Source organism: Eulemur rufifrons, chromosome 8 (assembly GCF_041146395.1).
Source record: "Eulemur rufifrons isolate Redbay chromosome 8, OSU_ERuf_1, whole genome shotgun sequence".
NCBI classification, from domain to species: domain Eukaryota; kingdom Metazoa; phylum Chordata; class Mammalia; order Primates; family Lemuridae; genus Eulemur; species Eulemur rufifrons.
The window spans coordinates 21,487,870-21,504,571 of NC_090990.1; the positions used below are offsets into that span (position 1 = coordinate 21,487,870).

Here is a 16,702-nt window from a genome sequence, read left to right on the forward strand (position 1 = left end):
CCTGTCTCAAATTGGCCTCATCTAATTTGGGTATCAAGGTTACACTTGCCACAAAAAACGCAGTGGGTAGTTTCCCTCTTTTTCTGTTATTTGAGTCAATTTGCACAAGAGATGGCCTGTCTGTTCCCTGAGCCCAAGGAACTTGATTGCGTATCTATGGGCAGTTCCCCCAAACCCACTCCCTTCTGATGACAGAGGCTTTGCAAATGTACTACAGATTATACTTGTAGGACTAGCGTAGTCAATTTAAACAAAAATAATACCACAAGCAAATAATAATAAAGTAGCAAAAAGATATGGCAAAAAGTGAGCTGCAGTATGAGAATAACAAAAGTTTGGAAAATACTCAAATAAAAGCCTATTTAGTGAATAACAAGCCAGTGTCAGCCATAAGCCTTCCCCCTACGAACACACAAATGCACACATCTGGAACATGGAGGGGGAAAGGTTTAAAAATGGTAGAGAATTACTTTCTAAAGAAATTGAGTGCTCTTTCTCATAAGGACCAGAGGCCCTACAGCGAGTATCGGTATCTAGAGTAAATCCCTCTTTAACTGGGCCCAGGTGGGGCCTGGGGCATCTCCTTGCCTATCTGCCCCTTTCACGTACTCTAAACTGAAGCCTGCTGGTTGATCCTTCAGACACAGTAAGCGAAAGAACAAACTAAAGACATTTTCAGACATGCAAAGATTTGGAAAGATTTCCTTCCATGCACTCCTTTAAAAAATGTTATTTGAAGACACACTCCAGCGAAACAGAGACATAATCCAAGAAAGAGAAAGAAAACAGATTCACAAAACAGTGGAATTAACCCAGGAGTACAATGAGTAGAAATACTAGTGGACCATAAAGCCATCAGTCAAAATTAGAACAGGAAGTCAGAGGGTTTGGAGAAAATGGGCTTCATTCAACAAATAATGTAATTAAGAAGCTGGAATATTTTAATGACCTAATTTAGAAGGCATATGTTTCTTCTCTCCAGAAGGAAAGAGAAAAGAAATCAGAAACTCCAGGAGAACAAAAAGTTGTATAAGAAGGTCATGGTCCAAATATCAAGTGAATTAAAATGTCACGTGACTTTGAATAGGTGAGGGAGTGTAGGAGAATGCGCTTGAACTTGAAGCCTGGAGCACTTTTCTTCAAGCAGCATTTAAATCATAAGATTATGGTTCCTTGTTATGTGTCCCAGGATACTACTTGGCTCTGCAGAGAATAAGGTTTATAGAATCATAATATTTTTGAAAACATTTTTATTGATTTTCAATATTTGAAATTCAGAGATGGGTAACACACAAAACTAGAATATTTTAATTATGAATACAGAACTAGATGCAAATGGAGTGGTTTAGCAAGAGGAGTTAGGAGGAGAGAGCAAGAGTGATGAAGGGTGTCTCATCTTACACAGTGGGGAGTCAAGAGGTGCCGCATAACATTAATGGCACAAGAAAGCAGAGCTGGAAATATGCGCATCTAACCAAACCCCGGGGCGAAGGTCTCTTTGCTATAAACGTCTCATCTTTCATAGTAGGATTTGTGCCGGACACTGCTAGTTCTTCAATAACCACCTCCCCTTCTTCCTTTAGTCATAGAACTCTTACATCTCAGCTGGCCACCAGCTGAGTTATATTTTCCAGCCTCCCTTGCAGCTACATGTGCCCAGGTGACCAAATTCAGGTCAACTTGATGTTAGTAGAAGTGAGGTGCCTTTCCACTAGTGGGATTGCGGCTGTGACCAGCCATCTCTGACCAGACTAAGAGTTTTTCCAGAAATAATAATAGGCAACATATGTTATATATGCTAACTATGTGTCAGGCACTTTTCTAAGTGCTTTGCATATAGTAACTCATTTCACCTAATGAAGATGTGTATTTGTTTCCTATTGCTGCTGTAACAAATTGAGCACCAAACTTGGTGGCTTAAACAACACAAAATTGTTCTCTCACAGTTCTGGAGGTCAGATGTCTATAATCAATGTGTTGGCTGGGGCTGCTTCCTTTGGAGACTCAGGGGAAAAGCCATTTCTTTGCCTTTTTCAGTTTCTAGTGGCCACCTGCACGAAACCCCATTGGCCTGTGATCCTTTCCTCATGTCACTATACTCTCTTGCTTCCATCATCTCATGTCCTATTACGACTCTGATTTCCTGCCTCCCTCCTGTGAGGACTGTGTAATCAATCACACCAGGCCCACGTGGGTAATCCAGGCTAATCTCCCCATCTCCAAATTCTTAATCACTTCTGCAAAGTCCCTTTTGCCATTTAACATATCTGCAGGTTCTGGGCATCAGGATGTGGACAACTTCGGGGCCATTATTCAGCCTACCATAGAGGTGGCGGAAGTGACGAGCCCAAGATCACCCCGTACACATGGCACAGCGGCAGTCTAACCCAGCCTTTCTGGCCCAAGTCCTGTGCTCTTAACCTCCCCTCAACACCACACTCAACGCAGTGTGCGGTTGGTTGGTTTGTTCTGTGCGTTCTTGTGCATCCCATTCCCCCTCCCGCCTCTGCAGGCTCCATCCTCCTGCATGTGACACCACCCTGTCCGTCTGCTACCTGAGGGCCTCCCCAGCCTAAGCAGGAGGCCCCATCTCTGCAGCTGACCTGGCCGTCAGCGTTTGTTGAGTGTGCCTGTGAGTAAGCCGACAGACAGAAGGCCGCTGGCTCCTTCTCCCTTGCTTCCGCCACTGGCTTGCAGGTGCTATCTAGCTTTTGGTGTCACTGGGGATGCCTGGCTCTGAGCCCTGGTCTCCTGCTCTCCTGGAGGATGCTGGTCCCCTTCAAGCTGCCCAGACGCTGAAGAAGGGGCCTCCCTGAGGAGAAGAGGTACGCAGGCTGAGGGCCCAGCCTGACATGGGAACACGAGTCTCTGAGTCCCTCCCCTGGGCATGAGCTCCCAGAGGCCAGTGGTGGTGGACCCAAGGACCACAAAGCCACAGCTGCCTGGGGCTTCCCTAGACTCAGCCCGCAGAAGCCCCCTGTCCCGCCCCACAGTCTGCTGGTCCTCCCTCCCCCACCCGCACTCTGCTTGGCGTGTGGTCTCCGTTCCTCTGTAAAGCGCCTCTGCCCTGCCCAGAGTTTTCCATCCACGGTCCCAGGTCTGAAGCAGCATTAGCAAGTTGAAAATCCAATTGCCTTTCAATTACTCCAGTCCTAGCCAGACAGGGGTTACTGTAAGTCACATCGGAAGGGGGAGGGAGGAGGAGGTAGCACCTGGGGCCAGGGCCCAGCTGACACTTGAAGATGGATGTGACAGGGACCTGTGGCTCAGAGGCTCAGGATTAGATCAACAAGGCTAAGGCTGGCTGGTTCCGGGAAAGAGGTCTTGTAGGCCCTGGCTGACAGACAGCTCAGGCAAGGCAAGGGCTTCGGGCCAGGCCTCCCTGGGCAGAGGAGGCGCCAGGGCTGAGGGTCCAGCCTGGAGAGGGAGGGCCTGAGGTCCCTGGGTTCCTCCCCTGGGCATGGGCATTTTGCCAGGAGTTCCCAGAGGCCAGTGCAGTTGTACCCAAGGATTAAAACCCCACGGCTCCCTATGGGACTTCCACAGCAGCTCTGGCCCCTCTGGGGCCCCCAGGATTTTCTGCGAACACACCTCCACTCTCCCTCATGCCCAGGCAGGCCAAATAGCCAGCCTCTCCCACCTGCAGCCTGTGGCTAAGTGGGCCACTCATGATCTCTTGTCCTGGGGAGCAGCCATCTTTGGGGTACCAAGGCATGGGGGGTTGGCAGTGGAGACCTCTTTTAATGGACGATGAGCCTGGCTCTGTGAAATCGGATGTTGCCAGTGGGAGGGTTCTCAGCTGCGGGTCCCTCCCCGCACAGACAGGTGCCCTGCCATGTATAATGACCACAGGAAGCTGGGGAGCCCCCTGCTCACTCCAACCCAGGGGGTCTGGGAGGCCCTGAATGATGGAGTTCTGAGCTCTGGGCTGAGTTCTGAGCCTGGGCCGCGCCGGGCTCAGCGGGCGCCCACTGCCCACGCAGACACACACAGATCTGTACCTTCCGCATCACTGGCTGCACCTTGTTTGCTGCAGCTGTCATTTGAGTGTCCCTGCACGATCTGCCTCCCATCCCCCCACACGCAGCAGCCCCCTCCCCAGCCCCTCCATGGCAAACAGTCACCGTTCCAGATTCAGGGGGGCATTAATCTGGGGTGATCTGATGAGTCATTGCCATGGGAACAGATGTACCAAGTTCCGTGTACACACATTTGCAGAGCCACGGACACAAAAGCGTGCCCACACTCACAGGGAAACACGCTGGGAGACCAACGCTAGTCACCACAGTTGCACGTGCAGGTCCAACCCCCCGCCCCCAACACACACACACATTCCTCATAGACGCAAACACCAAAATACAAGGACAAATCAAGACCCAGACACATCCCACTCGGGTGACTCCCAGTCATCAACCCAGAGCCTGTCCCCTACCCATATGCACAGAGACACAAACACACACACACACATTCACACATTATTAATAGATTCCCTAGACACACACAGCCCTCACTGGAGTACAAGACTCAAACACAAACACACACATATGCACAGGCACGCAGATGTGTACAGACACACACATGCACACACACACATGCCAGACCCTCTTCTGAGTCTGCCATCCGTCGTCCTACCTCGGTCAGCCCCTAGGGCAGGCAGGACAGATTCTGGAACCACAGGGATGCTATGACCCATCACCCACCGGGAGGGTGCCATATCTGCCCCCAAGGACGAAGCTCTGCCTTAGGTTGAGCTTCAGTCCTCCCTCCTGTTCTGCAGAGGTGAAGGTCACTGGCCTCATCCCTTGTGCCGCCCCAGCTCCCCTCCCACACGTTCTGTGCCTAAGAGTGCTTCTCCAGAACCTTTAAAAAGGGCTTTGTGGCTGGGCGCAGTGGCTCACGCCTGTAATCCTAGCACTCTGGGAGGCCCAGGTGGGTGGATCGCTCAAGGTCAGGAGTTCGAGACCAGCCTGAGCAAGAGCGAGACCCCGTCTCTACTAAAAATAGAAAAAAATTATATGGACAACTAAAAATATATATATAGAAAAATTAGCCGGGCATAGTGGCACATGCCTGTAGTCCCAGCTACTCGGGAGGCCGAGGCAGGAGGATCGCTTAAGCCCAGGAGTTTGAGGCTGCTGTGAGCTAGGCTGACGCCACGGCACTCACTCTAGCCTGGGCAACAAAGTGAGACTCTGTCTCAAAAAAAAAAAAAAAAAAAGAAAAGGGCTTCGTCTGTGACAGGGAAGACGATGGTTAATCTCAGCAATCACCTCCCAAGAGGGAAGGAGTGTGAGTCTCAGAGGGTGGGAGAGGAGGGTGGGGTTTGACGTGTTAGGAGGTCCTGTCCTGAGGCAGGGGACGGCCAAGGTGACTGCCTGATGCCCAGGAGGCCACCCTTCGCCTACTGTGATTCCCAGAGAGCCCTCCCTCCAGACCTTCACACCTGCTGTTTCTTCTACCTTGAATACCACAATCCTGTGGCAGGGTCACCTTCCTGCTCATCAGGTCTCCATGGAAATGCTCCTGTTCCAGGAAGCCTGTCCTGATGCTCTGGCTGAGTTGATCTGCCCTTCTGTGCTCCACAGCCCCCTAGGCCCCCCTGGGGCTCCCCTCACGCCATAGGTCAACTGTCTGCTGTGCACCTGCCTCCCTGCAGCTGCCAGAGAGACTCAGGAGGGCAGGGAAGGCAAGGGAGGCCAACAGATCTGAGAGGAGCCTGGGCTTGAATCCCAGCTCTGCCTCTGCTGTGTGACCTTGGGCAAGTCACTGCCCCATGTGAGCCCAGTGTCCTCATCTTTAAAGTGGGGACAATAACTACCTCACCAGGTTGATGTGGAGATTAAATGAGACCACGCATCACGTGCACTGTACAAATGGCACCTGTATAATTATAGCTCATTGCCTGGCACGCAGCTTAATAAATAGTATTTGTTGAATTAATGACCCCCCCCACCCCCTTCCACCTCACGTCCTTGTCTTTGGAGGGAGAAAGTAGAATGAACAAAAAGAAGGATTCGAGGCAGATAGAATCGAGGGCTGGGAGATGGGCGAGCAGGGCTTTCTGGCATCGCTGGGAGCTGGCTGTTCCAGCAGCATCCGGAGCTTGGCTGGAGGCGGTGCAAGCGTTCTCCCTCTCACCGCTGTGACCCACCTGTGCCATCGTCCTCATCAGCTAGGTGAGGCAGCCAGGGGGGTGGGGCTGGACTCCATCTCTGCCCTGTGGCCCCCCGAAGCTCCCCCGGGCCCGCGAGCACACACTAGGTGCGCCCTGAGCGCGGAGTGGCCAGGGGCACGAATGTTGAATGGATGCAGACGGTGTGAATGAGTGCAGGGGCGCATGAATGGATGGACGCGTGAAGTGGGCGGCGAGGAGGAACCGGAGTCTCCCTCCTCCCTCCGGGTCTCGGGGCTGGGACACACGGTGCGGAGACCTCCGGGGGCTTCCTCCCCGCGCGGCCCCTCCCGCCTGCCCCCTCCCCGCGGCGCGCAGCCCGGCGGAGCCCGCGCACACCACAGCCCGCCCTGGAGTCGGGCCGGGGCCCAGCCCCACGAGCCGAGGCGGCGCAGCCTTGGGAGGGGGTTGCCCCAGCCCCCTCCCCCAGCCCCGGTCCCCCTGCAGGAAGGCGGAGACCCGGGTGCAAGGTTAGGGGACCAGCAGCCGAGAACGCCTGGTTCCCGGAGCCAACAGGTGCGGGGCGTGGGGGACCCCCAGGCCCAGGATGGGGGTTCCAAAGGACGTGCGGCGAGGGATGGGGGAAGCCAAGAGTCTCGGGGGGTAACCTGGGTGCTGTGAGACTGGGTCCCCAGCCGGTTCTGCTTTCCTCCGGGCAGGCTCCTGCGGAACCCCTAGCATCCTCTCTCTCGCCCCCGGAGCCCCCCGCAGTCCCCGAGGTGCAGAGAGGTCCCGCCGAGGGAGCGGGTCTGCTGGCGCTCTGTGGGGTACAAAGAGTCCCCTGTCCCTCTCCCAGGGGTCTCCAGGGACCGGCAACCCTCCCGCACACGTCTGGGGTCGTCGCGGCAGAGCGAGGGAGGGAGGGGTCTGCGGGCGGGAGGAGGGAGGGGCGGGAGCGAGGCCGGATTTATGAATGGAGCGCGGCCTGCGCGCCGGCCCAGCGACTCCTGGCGGCCGCCGGGAGCGTCGCGGCCCAGGGGACTCCAGGGGGGCCTGGCAGGGGGCCTGAGGGCCGGGCTGCTGGGCCTGGGCTGTGCCCTCGTTCTCAAGGAGGTCGTCAGTTCCTTCCCACACGCACCGGCCCCCAACCCCGGCTGTGTGCGTGTGTTTGTGTGTGTGTGCGCGCGCGCCCACCGGGGAGGGTCTGGCGGGTCTGGTGGGAGGGGCCTGGGTCTCTAACACCTCCCTGGACCCCTTTTTTCCAACCAAAAATTTAGGCCTGTGAACTGGCTCACGAGAAAGTATTTGCAATCGGAATGGCTTCCCCTCCCACATCTGTGGCGTTTGGTGGGTTCAGACAGACCTGGCTTAGCAGCTTTGTGACCCTGAGCAGGGGGCGCAACCTCTCTGAGCTTCTGTCTCATCTGCACAGCAGGGCTCCCTAAGCATGGTAACCAGCAGTCCGCGAAGCCGCCTTCCCGTGCCAGGGTCCTGGTGACACGCATTCGAGCTCGGGACTCCTTGCCACGGCCCTGCAAGGTAGGTATGACTACTGCTCCGGGGACAGATGGGAGAACCAAGGCTGAAAGAGGCAGGGACGTACCCAAGGGCAACCTGTGTGGAGCCGGGATGCAACCCAGGTCTTGCTCCAATGATGTCACGACCGTGAGAATTAAGAGGGAGCTTATATGCAAATGCCTGGCACACTCCCTAATGTGTCCTTCCTTTTTTCCTTCCTTTCCCCACCCTTCCCTCCCTCCCTTCCTTCCTTCAGGAAGTTTGAGTCTAGGACCCCACAGACCTGGGTGCAAGACTGTGGGCCCCCGAAGGTAGCGGGCTGAGGGCTGGCCCGGGATGCCCCTCAGCTGCCCGGGCTCCTGAGCTCATGGAGCCCTCGGCCACCGCAGGGGCCCAGATGGGGGTCCCCACTGCCAGCGGGGAACCGTCCCCGGTGCCTCCAGACTATGAAGACGAGTTTCTTCGCTACCTGTGGCGTGATTATCTGTACCCAAAGCCGTACGAGTGGGTCCTCATCGCAGCCTACGTGGCTGTGTTCCTCGTGGCCCTGGTGGGCAACACTCTGGGTAGGTCTAGGTCTTGCCCTGTGGTGCCGCGGACTTCCCCTGGGGACTGCAGGGGGTCCTGGGCCTTGCCTGCGCCCACCCCGCCAGCCCTTACCTCCAACTCCAGGGGTAGTGGGAGGGGAGGGGGCTCGCTGATGGGGCAGAGCTAGGGTGGGCGTGGCTCTGCCACCCGCTTGACCTCACCCCACCCCACCCTGCAGTCTGCCTGGCTGTGTGGCGGAACCACCACATGAGGACAGTCACCAACTACTTCATCGTCAACCTGTCCCTGGCTGACGTGCTGGTGACAGCCATCTGCCTGCCAGCCAGCCTGCTAGTGGACATCACTGAGTCCTGGCTCTTTGGCCATGCCCTCTGCAAGGTCATCCCCTACCTACAGGTGAGCTCTGCCCCACCACCCTTCCCCACTCCGTCACACCTGTACAAACCTTATGGCCTTTCGTAGGTCTCAGTGACCCTCAGACTTGCCTTCCAGACAGGTCCCAGTGGCTCAAAACCCCTTCAGTGTCATTCTCTACTCCCAGCGAGGGTGGGCCACCAGGTCAGACACTCAGGACAGACACAGCCCCACATACTCATACAGAGATCCCCTCCTGGTCACACCCACAGACATATACATGGACACATGTGGACACATACAGTCACCTCCAGGTACCTGAGCACACAATAGAGGAGAGGAGCACAAGCCCACAGTGACACGTACACATGCGGGGCCTGCTCCCTGATCCCAAGGGGGGAAGATTTGGGGGCCCTGTTGGAAACAGTCTGCTCCCCTCCCTCCACCACTGGCCAGGGTCCTCCCTCCCCCAGGGGTAGGAAGCAAGATGTCCAGATGGGGTTGGTGGGCTGGAAGGAGGGCTGGCCAGAGGCCAGTATTTACTCTCCGTTGTACCATTCCACCCTCTCCCTGCGCCCCAGAGAGCAGGGGCACCACTAGAAACCATGCCCACACTCACTTCTGACTCAGAGTCATCTCTGCCTCCCAGAGTGAGGACTCCTTTTCCCAGCAGCTTTTCCTAACAGCCTGGGGAAGGGATGGCACCCCAGGGCAGAGAGAAATGGCTCCTGGACTTCCCACTATTTTGAGGTTTTCTACTCACCTGCTTAACTCTGGTGACCCTAAGCATGGTGGTTACAGACAGGTGAGGTCTGTGCCTCACCTACATGGGGGTGATAGCCCCCGCCTTGTAGGGTTGTTGTAAGGCCAATGAGAACAGTGCCTGGCACGTAGTAAGTTCCTTAAGTGTATGTTATTATTCATAGTACAGGGCACCTACTATGTGCCAGGCCTGGAGCTGGGTATTTTCCATACATGATTTCACTCACTCTTGTAAGAATCCTGCCAGGTAGATGGTACATTCCTGTTCTGCAGATGAGGCTCAGAGAGGGTGAGTGATTTGCCAGTAAGTGGCGGAGTCGGGATTTGCACCCCACCTGGCTCCCCAGTATCTCGGGGCTATGAGCCCTGTCACTCACCCACCCCCACGTCTCTGAGTGGCCCCCAAAAGGACTGATGTTGTGTTCCCACGGGGCAGGCCGTGTCCGTGTCCGTGGCAGTGCTGACTCTCAGCTTCATCGCCCTGGACCGCTGGTATGCCATCTGCCACCCGCTGTTGTTCAAGAGCACGGCCCGGCGCGCCCGTGGCTCCATCCTGGGCATCTGGGCTGTGTCACTGGCTGTCATGGTGCCCCAGGCTGCTGTCATGGAATGCAGCAGTGTGCTGCCTGAGCTAGCCAACCGCACACGGCTCTTCTCTGTCTGCGACGAGCGCTGGGCAGGTAACGGTGGAGCCTTGGGCAGGCATCCTTAAGGTGGGCAACTCTGGGACGCATATCCCTAGGGCAGGTGTCTATCAGGGGCACTTCCAGGGTGGGGATGTCCCTAGAGGACACTGGGCATCTACCAGGGATACTCCCAGCATGGGTGTCTCCTCTAGTCTAGATATCTGCTAGGGGTCCTTCCAGGATGGACACCCCCAGGTTGGGCAACTCCAAGGTCTCTCTACTTTGATGCCTGTATGGGGTCCAGCTGCCCATAGGCCTTGCTTTGGCCCTACTTGGGACAGGGTGACAATGCTAACCAGGGTAGCCCCTTGCAGAGGGGCCTGATGCTTGCTTCTCTTGGCCCTGCAGATGACCTCTACCCCAAGATCTACCACAGCTGCTTCTTCATTGTCACATACCTTGCCCCGCTTGGCCTTATGGCAGTGGCCTATTTCCAGATCTTCCGTAAGCTCTGGGGCCGCCAGGTGAGGCCCACTCTGGTGTCACTGTCTGGGCCAGGAGGGGGTGGGGCCGCTGGGCTAAGGGAGTGTTCTGCCTTCAGCACCTGCCACCCTGGCTGCAATCAGAGAGAGACAGACCCCAGAGACACGTTGAACTCAAGGTTGAAAGTGCTAGTGGCCACCTGGAATGGCAGAGTAACTCACGTCCTGCTACAATTAGGAGCTGCCATTTACTGCGCCATTCACACCCAGCTGGTCTTGCACCCTCTTACCACCGTATATTAATGTCATCTCCCACTTACACATGACAAAACCGAGACCCAGAAACTTCCCCCAAATCACTCAGTTAGTGGGTAGCAGATCAGGGACCAAAACCCAGACCTGTGGGATTCCAATGCTCAGTTTACAAAATAATAATAGCAACTCCGTGTTACTAGCCAAATTAGGCACTTTGCATTGATGTCTTAACAACTATCTAACAAAAGAAGCAATTTTATCAACTTCACAAATGCCCAATAAAGGCAACAAACTTGCCAAAGCCAGTGAGTGGCAGAGCCCTTCTGGTTCCGGGCCTGTCTCCTTTCCTCCACTATGGACTGCCCCATGGTGCGTTTCGCGGGGTTTTGTGGGGGCGGGGTGCCCAGGGGCCCTTGGCAGTAGCCAAAGTGAGTCCTGGGTTGGTGCCTGGGCAGGGGGAGGATGCAGGCCAGAACACGGGCAGGCCGGGGAAGGAACGTTCACACGCATTCCACATCACCTACACCCCGCAGATGGTTCTGCCTCGCACCCGGCCCATGCAGGGCAGTGGGTGGGGAGAGCACTGGCTCAGACCCAGGCCCTGCCTTGGATGAACGCCCAGTCCAGCGGGGCCCTTCCTGGCTGGCCAGCCTTGCAGTCCACCAATACTTGCCATCTGCTCCTCACAGACCCCCGACAAGCGGGGCACAGGCACTATCCAGACAGGAAACCGAGGCTTAGAAAGGAAAGGGAGTTGGCTGGTGAATGTCTGAGCTGGCCCTGGACCTCAAGTTTCCTGAACTCTAGCCCCATGCCCCTCTGTTGCGGGGTGATGTGGGGGTCCAGTGGTGGGAGAGGCTTTGAGTATGTCTGCGGCTACTCCAGGAGCCCAGCACCACCCCAGGCTTATGGGCATTGACCCAGGCAGGGATCTGTGCTCTGAGGCCCAGGCCATTCCATGTTGCCCACCTGCCCACCCCTCCTTGCCCAGGCCTCCCCCAGTGTGGTATGAGCCAGGGAGGCCCAACTCACCCCGACCCCCAACCCTACCTGGAGATTTAAAAGGGATGGATGGGCAGCTGTGAGGATGCTGAGACCCTGGGTTGTGGCCTGGGGCCTTATCAAGAGTCCCCTACCTCTCTGAGTCTCAGTTGCCTCATCTCTGACTAAGGGCCAACATTCCTTTCTAAAGGCATGTTGTAGGAGGTTTCACCATGAGCTCATGGAAAATGAAAGTGCACTGTTCACTCTTGAACCCAGTGTTAGTCTTTATCACGAATATTAGGTCCCTTGCTATGCAAGGTCTGTTCCCTTTGCCCAGCTGCACCCTGCCCCAGTGTCCAGGCCAGAGTGGGCCACCCAAAGAGAGCAACCCTCCCAAGGGCGACACCCACCGCTGCTGTCGTGTGTGCTGGACAGATCCCCGGCACCACCTCGGCGCTGGTGCGGAACTGGAAGCGGCCCTCAGAGCTGGAGGACCAGGGGCAGAGCCCGAGCGCAGAGCCCCCGCACCGGGCCCGCGCCTTCCTGGCCGAGGTGAAGCAGATGCGAGCGCGGAGGAAAACGGCCAAGATGCTGATGGTGGTGCTGCTGGTCTTCGCCCTCTGCTACCTGCCCATCAGTGTCCTCAACGTCCTCAAGAGGTGAGAGCGCGGGGGAGTGGTCGGGGGTGGGGAGAAGTTTTGGGGTCAGAGGAAGGGGCTCTCCTTGCTTTGGGGAAAGGCCTGGTTCTATCACATCTCCACCGTGTGACCTTGGGGCAGGTCGTTTCTCTTCTCTGAGCCTCAATCTCTTCCTTCATAAAATCAATGGAAATTCACACATTCATCAGATTTTAGGGGGCTGGAAATACAGTGAACAAGTGCACAAGACAGACAAGTCCCTGCCTGCATGGAGGCTGCAGTGTAGTGGGAGAGAAGGGAAGTCTATAGAAAAATCAGCGTACATGAGGATGTCGGGCAGTAATAATTGCTATGAAGAAAAATAAAACAGGGAAAGAGGGTGGAGAGTGACAGTGACAGAGGCTGGTAGGGTTTGGAGTTTTGTTTCAGATATAATGATTTTTTTAACAAAAGCCCACTCGGAGGAAATGACATTTGAGCAGAGACTTGAAGGAAGTGGGAGAAAGAGCCACACAGGTGTCTGCAGGGACTCTAGGCAGAGGGACACTGGGACACAGCAAATGAGTGTCACAGGGTGCCAGGGAAGGAACATGGCCTGTTGGACAGGAGACAGTCTCACTTGGAGTTTGTGCTCGGCTAGTTCCTGGCTGTGTGATTTGGGGCATGTCACTTTACTTCTCTGAGCCTCAGTTTTCCTAACTGAAAAATGGAGGATGTCTGTGACTCATGTTGCTGCAAGGATGGATGAGAAGTGGCTGGGGAGCCCCAGGGGATCAGATAGCCAGTGACTGAGCAGATATACCCTGGTGCCTGTCCCCAGGCCCGCTGTGGTCACATGCTTGAGGCCCCCCAAACTGGTGGAGATCTCAGATCCAGAGGCCCAGGAAAGGGCTACCTGGTGGACGGAAGTGTGCAGTGGGAACTCTTGCACTTTCCAGCTTGGGTTCTACGAGCAGCACCCTCCCAACACACGCGCACACACACACACACACACACACACACACAGCTACCCCATCCTGACTGCTGTCCACCTGGTCCTAGGGTGTTCGGGATGTTCCGCCAAGCCAGCGACCGGGAAGCCGTCTATGCCTGCTTCACCTTCTCCCACTGGCTGGTGTACGCCAACAGCGCCGCCAACCCCATCATCTACAACTTCCTCAGTGGTGAGTGCGCTGGCGAGGCAGTGACTGAGGGTGGCCAACAGTCCCCGGGACAGGTCTCCCCATCCCCAACCCAGGGCCCAAATAAAAGATGGGAGGGTAAGGTGTACCTGCGGTCTCCTGGCATTGTGACTCTGCTCTGGGAGGCTTTGCTCAGAGGAGCCCTGGTCCGAGTGGGAGACAGGCCACGCTCCCAGCAGTGGCCGGCACCCAGGATCCAGTTTGGCAGATTCTGCAGACCAGTGAGTGAGTGGAAGGGCAGGGGCTAGGCCAGCTGTCTCCACTCGCACTCCGGTGCAGGCACGGTGGGACCTCAGATCGGCCCCTCTCTGGCTGGCACGGGCAGAGGAGTCCATCTTCCCCAGAGGGAGCCAGACCTGTGGGAAGAGGGCCCGGGAGCCCCTGCCTGAGGGGATGATTGCACAACCCAGGTGAGGGAGGGTCACCGGCAGAGACAGCCCAGGCCTGGGAAAGGGCTGCCCCTGCCCAGCCAGACACACACTGGCAGAGGGGCCAGAATCTTGGGGGCTGTCCCTGGAACCACCTGCCTCCAGCACCAGCCCTCCCACTCTCCCCTCTGTAAGTCCTGGTCCCCTAGCCCCCCACTCCCACTCCGGCCTCCTCTCTCTGCTGTGCCACAGTTCCCATCCCTTCCTGCTCCCTCCCAGTCTCAGGGTGGTAATGGCCCAGCACCCCCCCAACACACACCCCGCCCCCCAGCTCGGCTCGGCTCAGCAGAAGCGTGACTCACCAGGCCTCTGACTTTCGGACTAGGCTTCTAAAGGACTGGTCCAGATGACTGTTCAAGCCTGGACACAAATAATCTTTGAGAAATTGTTAAAAAGTTAAAGAAGGGATTGGGGTCAACAGTATAACCCTCACTGAGACTCGAGAATTACTCAGCAAAGGCTGCCCGCTGGTTTCCAGCTCAGGGGGCAGGGGAGGGGAGGGCAGTAGATGCCCTCATGCACGTGCGCTTGTCTGGCCTACCTTTGCTGAGGACCTACTGTGTGCTTGCCTACCTTTGCTGAGGACCTACTGTGTGCTTGCCTGTGCTGGCCAAGGAGAGGCTGGCAGGCTGATGACACACAATCAAGGAGGTTTCAGTTCCAGACACAATCTGTTTCCCTGGGATACGTGGGCTGAACAGGTGTTGTAGTGGTCCCTCCTTCCCCATTCAGTCCTCTCCTTTAAAAGGGCTTTGGAATTAGGTAGAACCAGGTTTGGCTCCTGGCTGGGTGGCCTTGGGCAAGCTACAGTAACTCTATGTGGTCTCATCTGTGAAGTGAAGATAAAAGACTCGAACCTGTCGGGGTGCTGGGATGCTCTAGGGGACAGAGGCTGAGGCACCCGGCACAGTGCCTGGCACAGCGTGACTGCCATATGCAGGGGTGGTGGCTGCTGTCATTTTCATCATCACAGGGCAGAGATGGGAAAAGCCTAGCAACAGCTAGCGGGCCCTGATCCCTCTCCCCATACACACACCAAGGAGGGCAGGGGTGACCTGAGGCCCCTGAGCCAGACACCACGTTTTGAGCCAGGCTCTGAGCCAGAGTGCAGTCAAGGAATCAGATGACAATTGCATTTCTCCTCGGGAACCTCTGTCCTCACTCTCCCTGGCAGAGGTTGCCTCAGGGCTCTCCATCCCAGCTCTACCCCTCCCTCTCTGCCCTCTCTCAGGCAGCTCGGCTGGAGCTGCGTGGGTGGCCCTGGGCTCAAGGCCCTTTCCTCCTGCATTTGTCTCCTTATGGCTGTGTCTTTTGTCTCCCAACCAAGGCAAATTCCGGGAGCAGTTTAAGGCTGGCTTCTCCTGCTGCCTGCCTGGCCTGGGTCCCTGCGGCTCTCTGAAGGCCCCCAGAGCCTCTGCCTGCCACAAGTCCCTGTCCTTGCAGAGCCGGTGCTCCGTCTCCAAAGTCTCTGAGCACGTGGTACTCACCAGCGTCACCACAGTGCTTCCCTGAGTGCGGGCTGCCTTGGAGGCTCCAGCTCTGCGGGTGCAACCTGTTCCCTGCTCGGGCTGCTCTCTGGCTCCTGGGGGATCCACTCATACCCCTCAAGGAAAGACTGCTGGATGCGGTGAGAGGCTGGGGCTCCAGTGCTGGTTTTCTGCCTGTGTGACTCTGGGCAATTCACTTCCCCTCTCTGAGCTCGTGTCCCCTAAGCAGGGTTGATGTGAGGATTAAGCATGCTCAAGAAAGTGGAAAGTTCTCTGTAAACTGTGAAGTGTTGTGAACATGATTACTGTACTTCTCTCACTTGGCCATACCCCACGGTATCATTCATCCCCATCATCCTTCCGGAACTTGGCCTTCCTCCCAGAGACCCCTCTCCTACCCAATTACAGGCCTTCCTCGGGGTCCCCTCTAAAAATCCCAACAGGCATTTCCATCTGGTCCAGTGGCTCCCTAAAGCCCAGGGCTGCACTTGGCCAGCTGCTCAGATGCCTGTGTGAACTAATCCGGGCCCAGCCCTTCTCCAGAGAGCCACGGGCACAGCCCCACCCTCGCCAGGTGCCGAGTGCACACACCATAGACTGGACCTTGTTGGCTTTGTGGTGTGATAAAACACTCTCCACGGCCATTTGGCACAGAGGCCAGCAGCCCGAAGCAATTGTAATTAAAAGCCTGGCACTGAATGTTCCCTTTCCTTGTCATTGCACAAAATCTGTGCTGCTTAGGTTAGGAGCAGAGGAAGGTGGGGAAGCCGGGGGGAGGGCAGAAGACAAGAAGGCACTGGAATGCTATTATTTGCTGAACTCCCACCCGCACCCCCACCCCACCAGGTCCCAGATGGACTCACAGCCAGGCCTCAGAGCACGCACGGCGCTGCCTCCTCAGGCATTGCCAATCACGGGATGCCCAGGAACTCGCTCCTTGACACATCTGTCTGCTCACAGGCCCAGCGGCCCGTGGAAGGTGGGAGGTGGGGGGTAGGGTGGGCAGATAGCAGGTTGACAGACTGATTTACTATTATCTTCACCTTCTTGGAAATCAGGGCTTGCATCTATTTTCTATGAATTCAGAGGATAAAAAGAAAAAGCCACAGACTTGGCCAGACGTGCTCCGTCTGCCACCGAGATGATTACAGGGCTGCCAAAGGCCCTGATCCTCATTGCCAGAGCAGGACGTGGAGCGCAGGCTGAAGTGCTACTCTGCTGAGAGGAACGGAGACAGCTGTGCGCACCACCAGCCCTGCTTAACTTGATTAATGGAGCTGCAGGCCCCTCTGACCTCACCCGTCAAGAAGGGGGGCAGAGCCATGG

General features: G+C 56.3%; 1 protein-coding gene across 1 annotated transcript; it reads left to right on the forward strand.

The window, feature by feature from the left end:
• Positions 1 to 7,997: 7,997 nt before the first annotated feature.
• HCRTR1 (hypocretin receptor 1) lies at positions 7,998 to 15,401 on the forward strand. Its single transcript, XM_069477586.1, has 7 exons — positions 7,998 to 8,196; positions 8,397 to 8,575; positions 9,732 to 9,975; positions 10,330 to 10,445; positions 12,078 to 12,301; positions 13,322 to 13,443; positions 15,217 to 15,401. The coding sequence occupies exons 1-7, from the start codon at positions 7,998 to 8,000 to the stop codon at positions 15,399 to 15,401; spliced, it is 1,269 nt and encodes a 422-aa protein (XP_069333687.1).
• The last annotated feature ends 1,301 nt before the right edge of the window (positions 15,402 to 16,702 follow it).